Source organism: Anomaloglossus baeobatrachus, chromosome 3 (genome assembly GCF_048569485.1).
Source record: "Anomaloglossus baeobatrachus isolate aAnoBae1 chromosome 3, aAnoBae1.hap1, whole genome shotgun sequence".
Taxonomy (NCBI): Eukaryota; Metazoa; Chordata; class Amphibia; order Anura; family Aromobatidae; genus Anomaloglossus; species Anomaloglossus baeobatrachus.
Window position 1 is genome coordinate 28,348,989 of NC_134355.1, and position 17,483 is coordinate 28,366,471.

Genomic DNA, 17,483 nt, shown 5'->3' on the forward strand with positions numbered 1-17,483 from the left:
AGGAGTAAAGGAAAGTAAGAAGTTCAGCAGTTAGAAAGTTAAAGTTTTGAAAAGTTTGTTTTGCAACGTTCTCAAGTTCAAGTAATGTGCCCACAAAAACTATTGTGAGAAAAACCATAAACCTTAAGGCTATGAACTGGCTATAGCCACAAACTCTCGCAGTGTAAATAGTTACACCAGAGGGCACCACCACCACCAGAGTCAGCCTGTTTAGGGGCTTGGCTCGTCTGCAACCAGGAGGAGCCCGTCCGTATATAGGGCCTTGGCTCACCTGCGACCAGAGAGCATGCCTGTTTATGGGGCCTGGCTCTCCACCACAAAGAGGGTACCTGGTCAGCACCAACTGTGGAGGCCGCCTCTGCATCCTGCCAGAAGAGGCTGAAGGCGCGGATCCACCAGGCCAGGTATACCCTGAAACCACCAGCCCATGTAAGCCGCCTCTACATCCTGCCAGAAGTGGCTGAAGCCGCGGCCAACGTGAGAGGGTTTTGGGTGGGTTAACGGACTTGTGGGTGGAGGGTGGTGATGTATGGTACCTGGTGCTTTTAAAAATGTTTTACATGTTTTAATGTTTTATGCATTTTAAAATGTTGTCTTGCAGCCCGAGGACGTGCTGGTGATAACTAAGGGGGAATGTGGCGCCCCTGACCTGGTCAGGCACCACTGAGTACTGCACCCATGCTGGGGACAGTACAATACAGGTAATCCAGAAGGCTGACAGGGGTGTGGTACACAGGCGCATAGTAATCAGCTCTCACACATGTACCCATGAGAGGACCCCTGGGGATCCCAGGAGGGGGAAAAGCCTTGACCTTCACTGGAATAGTGGAGGGGGCCAAAAGCCTCCATCTCCTCTCAAGGGGTGTGGTAAGAGAATCTGGTTGCTAGGTGGCGTAGGCAAGAACAGGAGAGGAGGGGCAGTGAGTCAGTTAGAGCAGAACTCCATAGGGCTCAGTGAGGAGCAGACCTGTGGGGCTGTTGCTGTCTAACAGCGCCCGCGCAGTGGCTACTGACGGGGGAGAACGGTCAACTAGGAGTGCTACCCGAAACCCATCTCCAGCTAAAGAGAGAGCACAGAGTGGGAAGTAAGGAGACTGCTAGAGAGTACCAGGCCCAAACGGGCGGCAGATCCCGAAGCGGAGATAGATCCAGCTTTCTTTTGCTAAACCTGCCGGTGTGGGGCTCTCAAAGCCCACGCCACAACACCACAAAAAAGCCGCAGCCACGTAGCCACAGTTAGGGCCCATAGCTCACAGGAGGCAAGAAGCTGGAGTGATCTGGCCCAGGCAACAAGCACACGGCAAACGAAGGGGAGTGAGGCTTCAGCAACTTCCCTGGGTGACCCCCATAGGGACTCAAAGTCGGGGTCACCCCAAACCACCAAGGGCTAAGGAAGGCGAGTTAGTAGTCACCCTCACAAGTCAGCCTGAAGGACACCTGGTTCCCGCCTGGTTCATCCCAGCTACGCCCGGGTTACTCACCCTGCCACCTGAAGTGAGTAAAAACCCTGAAAGACATTCTGCCTGTATGGAGTTATTCTGCGCCTTGTGGTACTACGCACCTACATCGGGCCCTGGGGCTTGCCTCACTCTCAGGAGGCTATTCCAACTAACTGCACATACCATCAGCCCCAGGCGACCCTCAACCTGCAGTGGCGGTCCCTACTGGCCGCAATACTGAGAGTGGCGTCACGACAATTCTAAATAGAAGATCTCCTACCGGTGACCAGATCCAGCCGAGTGGAGTCCCTGAAGGTAATGCACCGACACAGCACTTGTGGGGCTTCACAACACCACTGTATACCTCGGACGAGTGCTTTCTGATGTTTTATAGGAGAGCAGTAAGACTGTTATTCTAGGGGTTAGTGTCGATCAACAATTTTTTTCTCATGCCTGTTCAGCATAAGGAAAAAGCGCAGCATGCTAAGTTTTTCAGTGCTACTTGGATGGCATGTACCCCTTCAAATCTATGGGTGAGCGCAAATCATTGGACTGCACTTGGATTTCATACGAGTACAGTATGATTTTTGCAAACTCAAAAAATGGAGAAGATGGAGAAATTTTGTTTTCCATCTTCTCCTTACAGTCTGCTATTATTCTTTCATGCAAAATATTAAGATCACTTTAACCCTTTCACAACCTAGGACGTATCGGTACGTCATAAATCATGAAGGGGTAATCACTAGTGATGAGCGAGTATGCTTGTTACTACTCGGTACTCGCACGAGTATCACTGTACTCGGGCTACTCGGTGGGGACCGAGTAATCTCGCAATACTCGTGCTGTACTCGTGGTCTTCATGTTGGCGCTCTTTTTAGAGCCAGCCCTTATGCAGGGATTGGCTGGCAGACCACTGCAATGCCACAGCCCTGTTGTGGAATTACAGTGATTGGCCGGCCCTCACAGCATGACCGTGCCTTTAGCCCGACACTTCCCCGCTCAGCTACGGCCCCTCCCGCACTCCACTCCGCGTGTATATATATATGCACGCTTACACACACACGCACGTTTATTTTTTTAATTTACAGTTTTATGGTTTCTACATGCTGCCGGTGGTCATTTCAGAATAATACTCGGGTCCCCCATAGGATAACATTGGGCTCGGTGCTCGGGCCGAGTACACGAGTATCTTGGGATGCTCGGCCCGAGCCTTGAGCACCCGAGCTTTTTAGTACTCGCTCATCACTAGTAATCACTGCCGGCTGCTACTGACAGCCAGCAGTGATCCCCACACATGTCTGCTGATTTGAACAGCAGATATTTGTGCCTTGCAGGTGCAGTTGGATCTGCGATCCAACCACGCCTGTTAACCCCTTATCAAAATGTGACAGCGCAATTTAAATGGCCGCAGTGGGGAAATTGCCTTTCCCCGCTGACATTGGAGGCCCTATAATGTGATCACAGGGAGCCAATGGTGGCAATAGTAACGAGAAATGTCATGTGATGACTTGTGTTGCTATCATGACGTAGTTTCTGCTACAGCTGTCAGAGCTTCTGCTGTAACAAGAGCGCAGCATTTCTGCTGATCAGAGTGATGCTGGTCTGATATACAGAAATTAATCAGCATTCAGACTGCTGATTAATATAGACCCCTAGGGTGACTAGTAAAATAAATAAAACATTTTTTTAAAAAGTTCAATATTTTTTAAAAAAAATAAAAAAACAAAAAGATTTAATTACCTCCATTGAAAATTAAAAAGTTAAAAAATATAATATATACACATATTTTGTATTGCTGCATTTAGAAACTCCCAATCTATCAAAATGTGAAATTAATTTATTTGATTGGTAAACAGCGTAGCGGCAAGAAAATTCCAAATGCCAAAATTATGTTGTTTGGTCATCGCAAATGCAATAACAGATGATCAAAACGTAGCATCTGTGAAAAAATGTTACAATTAAAAACATCAGCTCGAAACGCAAAAAAGAAACCTTCACTGAGCCCCATATCTTGTAAAATGAGAACGATACGGGTCACGGAAAATGGCTCAAAAAGTGTGTCACATCTTTTGGGCAAACTTCTGAATATTTTTGACCCCTTAGATAAAAGTAAACCTATACATGTTTGGTATCTGCACACTTATACCGACCTGAGACATCACAACGACTCCTCAGTTTTACCATACAGTGAACACAGTGAATAAAATACCCCAAAAACCATTGTGCAATTGCACTATTTTTGAAATTTTTCTGCACTTGGATTTTTTTCCACGCTTTCCAGTAAACTATATGGGAAAACTCATGGTTTAATTTAACAGTACAACTCGTACTGCAAAAAAATCAAGCCGTCATATGGCAAGATTGAAGGTGAAATAAAAAAGTTATGGCTCTCAGAAGAAGAGCAAAAAATGAAAATGAAAAATGGAAAAATTGCCCGGGGGTGAAGGGGTTAAGCTGCAACTCTGATGAACTAATCAACTCTAATCGACCTGATTCTCTCTCATGAGAAAATCATCACTCGCATGACCACTGTCTTCCTCAGAAGTCGACTCTGAAATCTTTCTGATACTTTCTAAGCAGCTTGTGCTCTCCAAAGCCGGTTGACTTCAAGCTGAAACTGGCCCTCAAATCTGAAGAGGTCAAGCTATCCACCACTTTTGAAAATATTTAGGCTCCACATAATTCTGTTTGCAGAGGACAATTGGAGTTGCCAAAGAGGCTTTGATAGATGCTGTCACCGGTAGTTAGTGATGCTTTCAGCTAGTTTCCTCTCCCACGCTTGGTGGAACTTCATACACATGCTTTTTTTTTAAGTTGTAATAACTATTGATAAGAGTGCATTGATTTAAAGAGAACTAAATTAACTCTGAATTTAAAAAAAGTCAGATTCTTCAGAATTTGATTTTAATTTTCCCATTTCATTTGCTTGAATCCAGAAAAATGGTAGTAGCCACCATTTTGCTAGATTCATTTTATACCCGGTAAGGGGTTTAAAAAATTGTAGTCAGCTCACCGGTCTTTGTACTTAGCTTTCTGCCTGGTTCTCCATGCAGCTAGCTTTTCTAGTCAGATCTTTTTACAGTATTTGTACAGTGGTCTACTGCGCCTTTAGCTTTCACTAAGGCCTCTATCACTCAGTCAAAAACACACACATTTGTCACTGGCATGTGATTTTGGCACAAGTGTGTTTTCCACGTGCTATCCGTGAGAGCACATGGAGATGAGGCACTTTGTATACTCACCTGTCTACGCTCCTGCTGTACGTGGTGCTGATGTCTACTGTGCTGCTATCTCCAGCCGCTGCTGTTTCCCCTCTGCTGTTACTTCCGGGTCATGGTGCAGTGAATATGCATGAGCATAACTAGCTGGCCTGGAAGCAAGAGATGGCAGCGACCGGAGACAGCTGGAGAAGGTAAGTATACAAATCATTTTATTTCAAAGATGCGTGTTTTCTCTGGCACGTATCACACCAATGTTCGGTTTATGTGACATCAGTGATGCTAGAAAAAATGGACTTGTCTCCGTGCGGAAATCACGAACACGCGTATGTGCCGCACGGAGACACGTTTAGTGAGAATACACTGATGTGTGTGCAGACCTATTGATTTTAACACGTCTGCGTATGTCCGTGAATCTGGTACGTATAAAAACTGAAACATAGGTATCAGACTCCCTGACGTGTGAAGGGGGCCTAAAGCGGGCTTAACACGCAGCGACATCGCTAGCGATGTCGCAAGGGATAGCACCCGCCCACGTCGGTGGCGGATCACGGATTGATTGCTGCTGTAGCGAACAATATAGCTACAGCAGCGTCACATGCAATTACCTGTTCACCAACGTCGCTGTGGCCGCCGAACAATCTCTCTTTTAAGGGGGAGGTTCGTTCGGCGTCACAGCGGCTTCACTAAGCGGCTACCCAATAGAAGCAGAGGGGCGGAGATGAGGGTCCGGAACATCCCGCCTACCTCCTTCCTTCCTCATTGCCAGCAGCCGCAGGTACGATGTTGTTCCTTGTTCCTGCGGTGTCACACATAGCAATGTGTGCTGCCGCAGGAACGACAAACAACCTGCGTTCCAAAAATGGAACGATTTTTAAAAAATGAACGACGTGTACACGACGAACGATTTGACACCTTTTTGCGATCGTTGCTTATCGCAAAAAGGTGTCACACACAACGACATCGCTAACGAGGCCGGATGTGCGTCACCAACACCGTGACCCCGACGATATCTCGTTAGCGATATCGTTGTGTGTAAATGAGCCTTTAGTCTCCTGAAGTGTTGCCCCTAATAAGCCTCAGGTAATGTAATAATGTCACAGGAGGCCCTTGTGTGCAATGGAGAAGCCAGAGAGTACTGTAAAGATGGAAGACCAGACTGGAGGAAGCTGGTTGCATGGCAGACTGGGCAGGGACAAAGAGAGTATAATTCTATTTATTTATTTTTTTAAATCCTTCATTTACTGTGCTATGAGGTTCTGAGAAACCTTGGTATATAGTAACGCACATTCGATTTGCATCAAATGCATTTCATGAGTTTTAGAGACCGTAGATATTAAAATCCGCTCCTCTCACCTCATCCAAAGACAGACTGATCGAGCCACCTCGATTAGGATTCAACAAGTTATACATGTCTGCAGGAAGAAAATTATATATTAATACATGAATCAGACTAATACATTTTGTGATTTACCTCCTTTTCTCCTGTTACTAACTCTGTGACAGCCGACATGTGTGCTATAATTTTTGGATTGGCACGTGCAGCTCCTAACCGGGGCATTTCCTTAGGAGGATTTTTCTACTTTAGGAGTTCCAGAGACCGGTGAGCTAAACTTTCCCTTGTCCCTTTCCTAAATACCAGTTCTACGAAGGTTTTCGTTTTGCTCCCTGCTTTTTTCTAAAGATTGCTTATTATATGCTAATAATGGTAGTGAGTGGTCGCAACGGTGTTAGGTCTCTTTACTAAGCTGCCTGTGGGTGTATCATACTATACAATGCCCAGCTTCACTGCATGGCCACGCGTACCTGTTCGAATTGACCGCGTCTGATGTGGTTTTAGGAAGTCACCACACTGCCAGTCATGCACACTACACCTATTTAAAGCCAAGAGTCTAGATTGAGAATACATCTGGCATCGGACATGTGTAGCCAGGGACCTTGGTCGTTAGGTCATGTAAAAATAAAAAGTACCGGTACTTCCTTGGTTGGAAAAGGGTTAAATACGTTTTTTGGTTTTAGAACACCTTTGTCCCTTGGTTGCTCTTTCGTTTAGAAAAACAAACAGTGCCGTGAATTGAAAATGACTGGTATATACATAGAATATTATTATTCTACTTACTGATCGAGGTCTCCAGATTTGCTAAGATGGAAATAAACATACTGAAGTCCAGGCTGAAGTTGTCGTGGGTGAGTCTATCCACTATGGCAATTAGAATTTTAGAATTAGGCTTAAACCCTGAAAAAAAGTATAAGGTAAAAAATGAAATTCCATTGGCATATGACGTCAGCTGCTTGCCTTTAATTGGTCAGCGGCTGCCATTGGAATAGTTGTGCAGAGAGCTTGACTCTGTGCAGCGCCGGCTAAACATTCATTTCAAATAAAGCGCTGATGGCTGCAGCTCCTGCATCGGCCACGATCGTTACCGGGTCCACATCCCTGAGGGCAGCAAGAAGCAGAGAAGAGGACACCGAGAGAACGGAGGACAGGGGAGAAGAATGTTTTGCTGTTTTTTTTTGTTTTTGTGTGCATGTGTCAAGAATGGTACAATAGGGGACCAAGATGGGACATTGCTGCAAGAAGAGGAGTTACATGGACACATTAATAAAAGGGGACAATAATAGGCATATTACTTCAGGATGGGCACATTACTACAGCGGACAAGAATGGGCTCATTACTACAAGATGGGGACAAGGATGTGATCATTACTACAGGATGGGGACAAGGATGGGACACATTACTTTAGGATGGGGACAAGGATTGGAACATTACTACAGGATGAGGACCAGGATGGGGCACATTTCTAAAGGATAAGCACATTAATACAAGAAGGGGACCAGGATGGGCACATTACTACAGGATGGGGACCAGGATTGGGCTCATTACTACAGGATGAGGACCAGGATAGGCACATTACTACAAGAAGGGGACAAGGTTGGGTACATTACTACAGAATGGAGACAAGGATGGGCACATTACTACAAGATGGGGTAAAGAATGGGCACATTATTACAGAATGGGGCAAATATGGGCACATTACTTTAGGTTGGGGACAAGGATGGGCACATTACTACTGGATGGGGAGAAGGATGGGTACATTACAGGATGGGCACATTACTACAAGAAGGGGACAAGGATGGGCACATTACTACAGAATGTGGCAAAGATGGGCACATTTTTACAGGATGGAAACAAGGAGGAGCACATTACTACAGAATGGGGACCAGAATGGGCACATTACTGTAGATTGGGAACAAGAATGGGCACATTATTACAAAAAGGGGAACAGGATGGGATACATTATTAAAAGATGAGGACCAGGATGGGAACATTACTTCAAGATGTTGGCCAAAATTACTATATGGTGCTAATTGTAAACCATATTACTTACAAAAAGGGATACAATAAAAAAATATAAAAAAGCATGATATTTTTTCATCAAAAATGTTTTTTTATATTTAATCAAAAAAAGTGCACATTTGTTACAATAAACGAGCAAAACGTGCTAAGAAACAGTGATCCAAAAGTGTATAGAAAAAAACTATGGTACCAATAGAAATGTCCCTTTGTCCTGAAAAGAATATGCCCCCCCCCCAAATTATTTGTTTTGTATGTGCAGCGCATATACGCAGCCGAGTTTGAGACCCCTGGTCTAGGGGCTCTAGTGAGCTTCAAATTGCGACCTGCCAAATGGAATAATATTGAATAGTTCATTCGAATCATGATCAATGCAAGAATAGCTTTTCTTCTGCTTTTTTGGCTACCTGCTTTTATAATCGCGTTTCGGAATTCAACATCACAAAGACTTCTGCTGTTGTCCTCATCAGCGGACTGGAAAATACGCTAAAAGGAAAAGTAGAACATCATATTCATTAGGTATTGTCTTCTTTTTCGTGACAGAAAGCCTCATCTGTAGAAAGCAATAGGAATCATTACCCAGTAGTTGTCCACCTTCAGCCAGGTCTTCTTGAATTCATCGATGCTCAGGGTCTTGGTGTTGTCCACCTGGATAGGTTGCAGTCAAGGTTTTTACAGTCGTGAAAAATATGCTTACTTTTAAGGAATTGATTAATACTGAGGGGTACTTTGCACGTTGCGACATCGCTACTGCGATATCGTCGGTGTATAATCGAAAGTGACGCACATCCAGCGCCAGTAACGACGTCGCAACGTGTAAAGCCTAGATGCTCCGATAAACGATTGCAAAAGCGTCGTAAATCGGTGATCTGTGTAGCGTCGGTCATTTTCATAATGTCGCTACATCAGGAGATACGATGTTGCTCCTCGTTCCTGTGGCAGCACACATCGCTGTGTGTGAAGCCGCAGGAGCGAGAAACATCTCCTTACCTGCCTCGGCAATGCGGAAGGAAGGAGGTGGGTGGGATGTTTACGTCCCGCTCATCTCCGCCCCTCTGCTTCTATTGGCCGCCTGCAGTGTGACGTCGCTGTGACGCCGCATGACACGCCCCCTTAGGAAGGAGGCGGGTCGCCGGCCAGAGCGACGTCACAGGGCAGGCAAGTGCATGTGAAGCTGCCGTAGCGATAATGTTCGCTACGGCAGCTATCACAAGATATCGCATGTGCGACGGGGGTGGGGGCTATCGCGCTCGGCTTCGCAGCATCGACTAGCAATGTCGCAGCATGCAAAGTACCCCTAAGAGTAAATAGCATTAAAATGGTTTTGTAACTAGCCTTAGATTTAAAATAAGTACATTGGTGGGTAAAGTATAGAGAGACAAGATCAAACAGCTACATGCAGATCTGAAGGCAAACAAGCACCCTAAACAAATGGCAGTTGCAACCTCCGATTTAACACCGGGTGGGGTATTATGTGGGTTCATGAAGCAGCCATCAGCCTCCGTGGAGAGCTGCCGATCACCAGGCGTGCAACAAAGACTATAATCTATGCAACTCTTCTGTTATTCTGTAGATTGTTCCCTCCCGAGAGTAACCACTAAGTGGTATATCTCTTCAGAGATTGTAACCATAAAGATTCTGTGCCCTCTGTGAAAAGAATAAGCTTCTTGTTTTCCTACAACATTTCATCAGGCATTTACAACCACTTTCAAACCATTGCATAAGGTGATACAAATAAATGGAAATGGGCGCTCAGTTTGTGAGAAGGATACATCCATGAGTTTGATGAGATTTCGGACAGCTTTTATATTGAGTCCCTCTGACTTGAGCTCAGGATCTGCACACAGAAACGTGTTTTGACTGTTCAACAGTTTGTATATAATAAGGATAATATATTATTTAATTAATTTATTAATCTTCTTCCCTTAAATTAAAAAAAAATAAAAATAAATATATATATATATATATATATGATATAAAAGGGATTTTGTTTCTATCCTTCTTGCTTTAGGGCAGTATCATTTGGCAACTGACCTTATCTGATACGGTAAGTACGTACTTGCCAACAGTCGCAATTTTTGAAGGGGACAGTCTATTAAATTGCCAAGACTAATGTTGAAAACTATGTAGATGACCTTTATAAATGGGCATTCTATAGTAATTTTTATGGTCTTTTTGGCACCATATAGAATGTTTTTTGAATATTGTCAGGAATTAATTATTTAGGCACTGCTTGGCCAATCTGAGAATTGTAAATTAGTGTTTTAGAGACTTGCAATGCCAAAATATAAATGTGTCGACCCAGGAACGCTGATCCTGTTCGGGGACGCCACAGTGCTGGAATCTTCTAATCACAGGTAGGTTGTCTTCTTTAGGATGTCGTGACACCATTCTCGGTATTGCGGTCAGTGGGGACCGCCACTGCAGGTTGGGTAGCGCCTGGGGCTGATGGTAGGTACAGTTAGGTGGTGTAGCCTCCCGAGAGTGAGGCTGGCCACAGGGCCCAGTGTAGGTGTGTACTGCAGCAGGACGCAGAGGAATCACACACAGTCCAGAGATGTCTTTCAGGGTTTTTACTCACTGTTAGGTGGTAGCTGTGAGTCAACCCGGACAATGCTTCGGTTGGCCAGGAGGAACCAGGTATCCCTTTTGGCTGATGTAGAGGTGACTACCAGATTGCCTTCCTAGCCCTCTATTGTTTGTGGTGACCCCGACTTGAAGTCCTGCTGGGGTCACCTATGCCGATCTCCCCTTGCTGGCCCATTTGCGGGAAGTGTGGACCAGGTGATTCTGGCTGCTTGCCGTCAGTCACCTATGGGCCCCTCGTTGCTGCTGTAGCTCCGGACTCTGTGTGTGGTTGGTGGAGAGCATGCAGTGCCCCCACCGGCAGGTTCAGCAGGCCAACTGAATGGGCCCCTGCTCTGGATACCTGTCACCCGTACGGGCAGGGTCTACTAGGCAGTCCCCTTACTCCACCACCTCTCAGCCCTCCTGGCCCTAGGTGATGTTTCAGGCGGCACTACCAGGTAGCCCTTTCTCCCCCGCTAGTAGCCACGAACGGTGCAGTGTCTGGAAGGCTCTGCTCAGTGCTCTGCCCTCCAGACGCGACTTCTCTCCTCCACTTCCTGTGATTAACTGCCTCTGCACACCTCTCTGTCCCCAGTGACACACCCACCACTAGCTGGGAGGCGAGGGACACACCCCCCTCCCTGAGTCTGCTCAGGGGTCCCCTCTAGCTATGTGTGTGTTCTGGTTACCAAGTGTTCCGTGTGTCCACACCCTAATCAGCCTCTGGGATTACCTGTATTGTACTGACCCAGCATGGGTGCAGTACTCAGTGGCACCTGGCCAGGTCAGGGGCGCCACATAAACATATTAAACAGTGCCCCCAATTTTTGCATATCAATGTTTTCTAACATTTAGGTAAAGCTGGAAAGACAAATGAGGTGCATACAGTGTCTTTCCTGGTAATTTACCAGAGTAAATATTCAAGGAAAAAAACCCTGAAGTAGTTGTGTGAGACACAGCCACTATACAGAGCATTAGTCAGATGATGCCAGCTGCTGCAGATTCTGAGGTTAAAGGCGGCATTACACGCTACGATTTATCTGACGATATGTCGTCGGGGTCACGCATTCCGTGACGCACATCCGGCATCGTTAGCGACGTCATTGCGTGTGACACCTACGAGCGACTCTGAACGATCGCAAATAGGATGAAAATCGTTGATCGGTGACACGCCGTTCAGTTTCAAAATATTGTTCGTCGTTTGGAACGCAGCAGACATATTGGTACGTTTGACACCCTGCCAACGACGAACAACATCCACACGACCGCCTTGGTCAAGCAATATATCGCTGAACGATGTTGTGTCGTTTGTGAGATCTTTATGTGTGACCGCTAATAAACGACCTATATGTGATCTCGGCAAATCGTAACTACGATCTGGGCGTTTCACATCGTTTTAGAGATCGTCAGATAAATCGTAGCGTGTAACGGGGCCTTAAGAGTGGTGTTTAAAGTATAAAGAAAGGGGTTAACCGCGCTGCCGGATGAAAGAGCGTTCAAGGATCGGATCAGTAGAGGTTAATCAAGCGATTTTATTGTTCTACGCGTTCCGGCGTATAATCACTTCTTCATCAATGTACATTGGTGATTTTGTTCCTGAAGGAGTGATTATACTCCGAAATGCGTAGAACAATAAAATTACATGATTAACCTCTACTGATCCTCCTGGATCATTCTTTCATCCGGTAGTGTGGTTAACCTTTCTTTCTTTCTACTCTCAACGCCAATGTCTCCTAGCCCTAACAGTGACTTCATATTTTAAAGGTAATCTGTCAGCAATTTATGCTATGAAAGCTGAAGACAGAACACTGCAAAGGTTAACACAGAGAATTCAGGGATAACTGTGTTGTCAAGGTCTGACCTGTTGTTTATTTGCTATGTTTCTTTAAGTAGCAGGACACAACAGAACTTATCATTGCTGAGACTACAATGTCATGCACATGACAGTCCGGTATGCCCCCTCTTTGGCTGGCACCTCACTGTCAATGTACAATCTCTATTGAGACCCTGGTGTGCGCAGGAACAGGTTTCTCATCTCTGCTAGATGGCTAAATCTAACAGATCGCTGCTCTTAGATGAGGTAGCAAGAACCTACTAACAGATTCCCTTTAATCAATCTTTTGTCTAAACATGGCAGTGACTGGTATGTTCTTTTTATTTAAACTGCATATTTGCTCTACAAATTAAAGGATATGGACATGTTTTGGAGAAAAAAAATGTTCAATGTATGTTTGACTCCTTTTAGACCCCACTATAGCTTATCATACAGTCATATCAGATCTCATACTTTGCACTGTTGAGGGACAGCCATTCCGAAACAGCCTGTCTGCAAATTGAGGTTCTGATCTGGCATAAATCCGAAGTCATATGACCAGGCTCATTAAAGGGACACTTTTGACTTTTAGGATTGTTACCTCCAGTAGGTGGCGCTAGAGTTTGTCTCCTTCCTCCCTGAAGAGACAATTTGATGTATTTTTGACTACCATTTTTTCTTCTTGAATTAGTGTCTATTTCTAAATGCTGAATGACATAACTGAGAACCCATTAATGAGCTCATTCTCTGATCATCCTTCTTCTGAGCTCATCTTTTCTCATTTGTGACCACAAAGTTTAGCTCAACTTTAATAATGGTTATATATCAGCTGAGAGGCTTCATAAACCAGGGAAGCAGAACTACTGAAATAACAGGTCTGCAAGGGTAACCTTGTTTGAAAAGTAGAAGGTGATTTTTATATACTTTCAAACGCTGAACTCAAAAAAAATATATGGAAAAAATTTCCATCACATACAGTTTTTTTCACAAATACTGACTCCATAGGCTTCCAAAAGAAAAGAATTCCATAGGTTTCCAAAATAAATTCCTTCCATACTTTTCTCAAGACGGTGCTCTAGTGTATTGCAGTGATGTTCCTGGGCAACATTGAGTACAATGTGAGCGAGTGAAGACATCTTATTGAGTCATCCCAAAAAGTCTGAAGGCTGCAATTTTGTACAAGTGCAGCACATTTGCTTCAGTGCCTTTAGGGCATTTTGCGCACTTTAAGGAGAGCAATGAAAATTTAGACTTATTCCCAAGAAAATGAACTACAAAGATCAAGGATGGTCAATATGTGGTTGTCATGCTGTGACTATTGGGGTTCCTCCCAACACCAAGAAACCGTCGCTGAATTCCACCACAAACAGGGTACACCAGGTACACTTTAATAACAGTGGGCCCTGCTGCTAGGGAGAAAGCACACCTCCTGAACTCATCCTTCCTAGCATCCCTTTAGGGGTTCTTTCAACCCATCGCCGAGCAGGATACCTAATTCCTCACTAGCCCTGCACTCACCCTTGGCAGTGAGATGGCCAGTGAGAGACACTACTCACCCCGCTGCACTAATACAACATAAGGAAAGAAGGGCAGTGAGCCCCATAGGGGTGAATGGACCCCATGACGATCGGGAGGGTGCAAGGTTAGGAAGGGGTTAATTGGTTTACATGGGATAGGGGATATATGGGACTATAGGATTGGTAGAAGGGAACTGTAAGGGGATTGGAGGGGAGCAAGGAAGGGGTGGGGGGGTTGTGGGAGGTATAAGAGAGGGGGTGTACTGATTACCTCCCCTTTTGTCGCCGGAAAGTTGTGTCCCACCCGCCTGCCCTGATATATTTATATGTATATGTTTATATAAAAAAAAAAAAAAAATAGTGAAAAGTTGATGGTTTTTTAAAAAAAAAAAAAAAATCAAAAAAAAAAAAAAAGAGGAAGAAAGGAGAATACAAGGTTGATTTTCCAATTTGTTGTCATCACAGCGGGGTGATAGGTCCGTCTGAGAGGTTGGGAGTACCGACAGTCGGTTTTTGGTACGAAGTCGCTCAAGGGGAGTGGCTTCGGAGTGGATGGGAACTTGTGGGCGGAGGTCCCGCAGGTTCTGGGTAGGGGTAATTAACGATGGAACGTTGTTACCCCTCACCTTGGGCCGGGTGGTCACGGCCGAGGTGGTCCTCTGGGCCGGTTTGGAGGTTACGGCCGGGGGGTTAGGAATGATGGTTGGCCTCTCGGACGGATCTATCGGTGTTTCTGGTTATACGGGTATATATGTATAAGGTTAAGTTTAACAATTGAGTGGCATGTTGGGCCACGAGTTTTTGGTATACATATATACGGTAAATAAAACTGTGGCCATTCCTGCAATAAAGTCGTGGTTCTCGTCTTTATTTAGGTAGATATGGTACGGGGGTGTTTTGCATGGTAACCTGCTTATCCCTTATAGATGCGTCAAGGAAGACAAACAGAGGAATACACAAAAGGATGCAACACCAAATTCATGGCTGCAGCCACTTCCATTTCCGGCCACCACGGACTCTTATGGTGCCTTGCCATACATCCCCCCTCATGGCCATCTTCTGTTTGAGCGGTCACATGTTCCCCCACCCGCCAACACGTATGTTGCTCACACCATCCTTTGCATTCTTTATATACTGTTTATTAAACCTTAGATTATCCTCATAGCCATCTTTCTATTTGCATACTCCCCAGCCTGCTGGATCCATATTATGATCCCTTTGCTCTTCCACCTGCGGATTAATCTTTATAGGACTCCATAAAGGTATTATGTCTTCCACCTATAACTCCTTGTTTTAATCATTCTATACAGCATACATCATAGTTAATTTGCCATTATGTAGTCCTAGAGCCCTGCCAACCTGATGTCCTCAGCATGCAGATTATAATTTATTACAACATCCTTATTAAACAGATACATGGTCATTTATCTTATACAGTATGTGCACCAGGTCCTCTCCTTTATACAAGCACTTAAATCTCACCACAACCATGACTATAGCCTTCTACATCTCCTGTCCACTTTTAACTTATTGCATGTCTTCTTCATTACCCTTCTCCGTTTCTCGCCTTTCCTATTTTCCTCTCTTCCTACCTCCACCACTTGTATGGTCCTCCCCCCCCCCTATTTTGCATATCAAGGTATATAGCTAATCTTAAGGATTGTTTGACAGAAACTGCTACATCATATTATATTATCACAGATATACGTGTTTCATGGAAATAATTTGATTTCTTTCTTCTCAGAAGCGACTGTACAAATTAGACCTTCACCGGTCAAAATGTCACAGCTAAGTCACAGTTACATACTTGCTTCTTTCAAATATTGAGTGTTGTACAAATCTAATTTCTGCCAATTAAAGAATCTGTATCTCAAAAAATGTTCTCCAAACTGTGCTGCAATTTCTAAACCATGGACTAGTCTCCTATTACAGGAGACCAGGGCCGGCTCCAGGTTTTTGTGGGCCCCGGGCGGAAGAGTCCCAGTGGGCCCCATCCACACGCAGACACACATACGCACACATACATATACATATTTAACGACAAACTCACAAAAATACATATAGAACTGACACATCTATACAGTCATATACACTGACATACATAGATACACATCATACATGCATACAGACAAACACACACAGCTCTGCTGGATACATACATACAGACACAGCGCTGCTACATACATACACACATAGCTCTGCTACATACACACATAGCTCTGCTATATACATGCACACATAGCTCTGCTACATACATAGCTCTGCTACATACATACACACATAGCTCTGCCACATACATACACACATAGCTCTGCTATATACATGCACACATAGCTCTGCTACATACATAGCTCTGCTACATACATAGCTCTGCTATATACATACACACATAGCTCTGCTATATACATACACACATAGCTCTGCTATATACATACACACATAGCTCTGCTATGTACATACACACATAGCTCTGCTATATACATACACACATAGCTCTGCTATATACATACACACATAGCTCTGCTATATACATACACACCTAGCTCTGCTATATACATACACACCTAGCTCTGCTATATACATACACACCTAGCTCTGCTATATACATACACACATAGCTCTGCTATATACATACACACATAGCTCTGCTATATACATACACACATAGCTCTGCTATATACATACACACATAGCTCTGCTATATACATACACACCTAGCTCTGCTATATACATACACACATAGCTCTGCTATATACATACACACCTAGCTCTGCTATATACATACACACCTAGCTCTGCTACATACATACACACATAGCTCTGCTATATACATACACACCTAGCTCTGCTATATACATACACACCTAGCTCTGCTATATACATACACACATAGCTCTGCTATATACATACACACCTAGCTCTGCTATATACATACACACCTAGCTCTGCTATATACATACACACATAGCTCTGCTATATACATACACACCTAGCTCTGCTATATACATACACACCTAGCTCTGCTATATACATACACACATAGCTCTGCTATATACATACACACCTAGCTCTGCTATATACATACACACATAGCTCTGCTATATACATACACACCTAGCTCTGCTATATACATACACACCTAGCTCTGCTATATACATACACACATAGCTCTGCTATATACATACACACCTAGCTCTGCTATATACATACACACCTAGCTCTGCTATATACATACACACATAGCTCTGCTATATACATACACACATAGCTCTGCTATATACATACACACATAGCTCTGCTATATACATACACACATAGCTCTGCTATATACATACACACATAGCTCTGCTATATACATACACACCTAGCTCTGCTACATACATACACACATAGCTCTGCTATATACATACACACCTAGCTCTGCTATATACATACACACCTAGCTCTGCTATATACATACACACCTAGCTCTGCTATATACATACACACCTAGCTCTGCTATATACATACACACATAGCTCTGCTATATACATACACACATAGCTCTGCTATATACATACACACATAGCTCT

At 44.3% G+C, this 17,483-nt stretch overlaps 1 protein-coding gene across 2 annotated transcripts in view; it reads right to left on the reverse strand.

The window, feature by feature from the left end:
• The window catches only part of LOC142295956 (calpain-8-like), a 129,143-nt gene that overhangs the window by 17,131 nt on the left and 94,529 nt on the right, over positions 1 to 17,483 (reverse strand). For both annotated transcript variants that reach the window (XM_075339093.1, XM_075339094.1), the window contains exons 15-19: positions 9,786 to 9,850; positions 8,593 to 8,661; positions 8,421 to 8,499; positions 6,777 to 6,893; positions 6,014 to 6,072 (exon numbers count right to left, since the gene is read on the reverse strand). In XM_075339093.1, the coding sequence (XP_075195208.1) occupies positions 6,014 to 6,072; positions 6,777 to 6,893; positions 8,421 to 8,499; positions 8,593 to 8,661; positions 9,786 to 9,850 (389 nt within the window). The remainder of the gene's footprint in view (positions 1 to 6,013; positions 6,073 to 6,776; positions 6,894 to 8,420; positions 8,500 to 8,592; positions 8,662 to 9,785; positions 9,851 to 17,483) is intronic.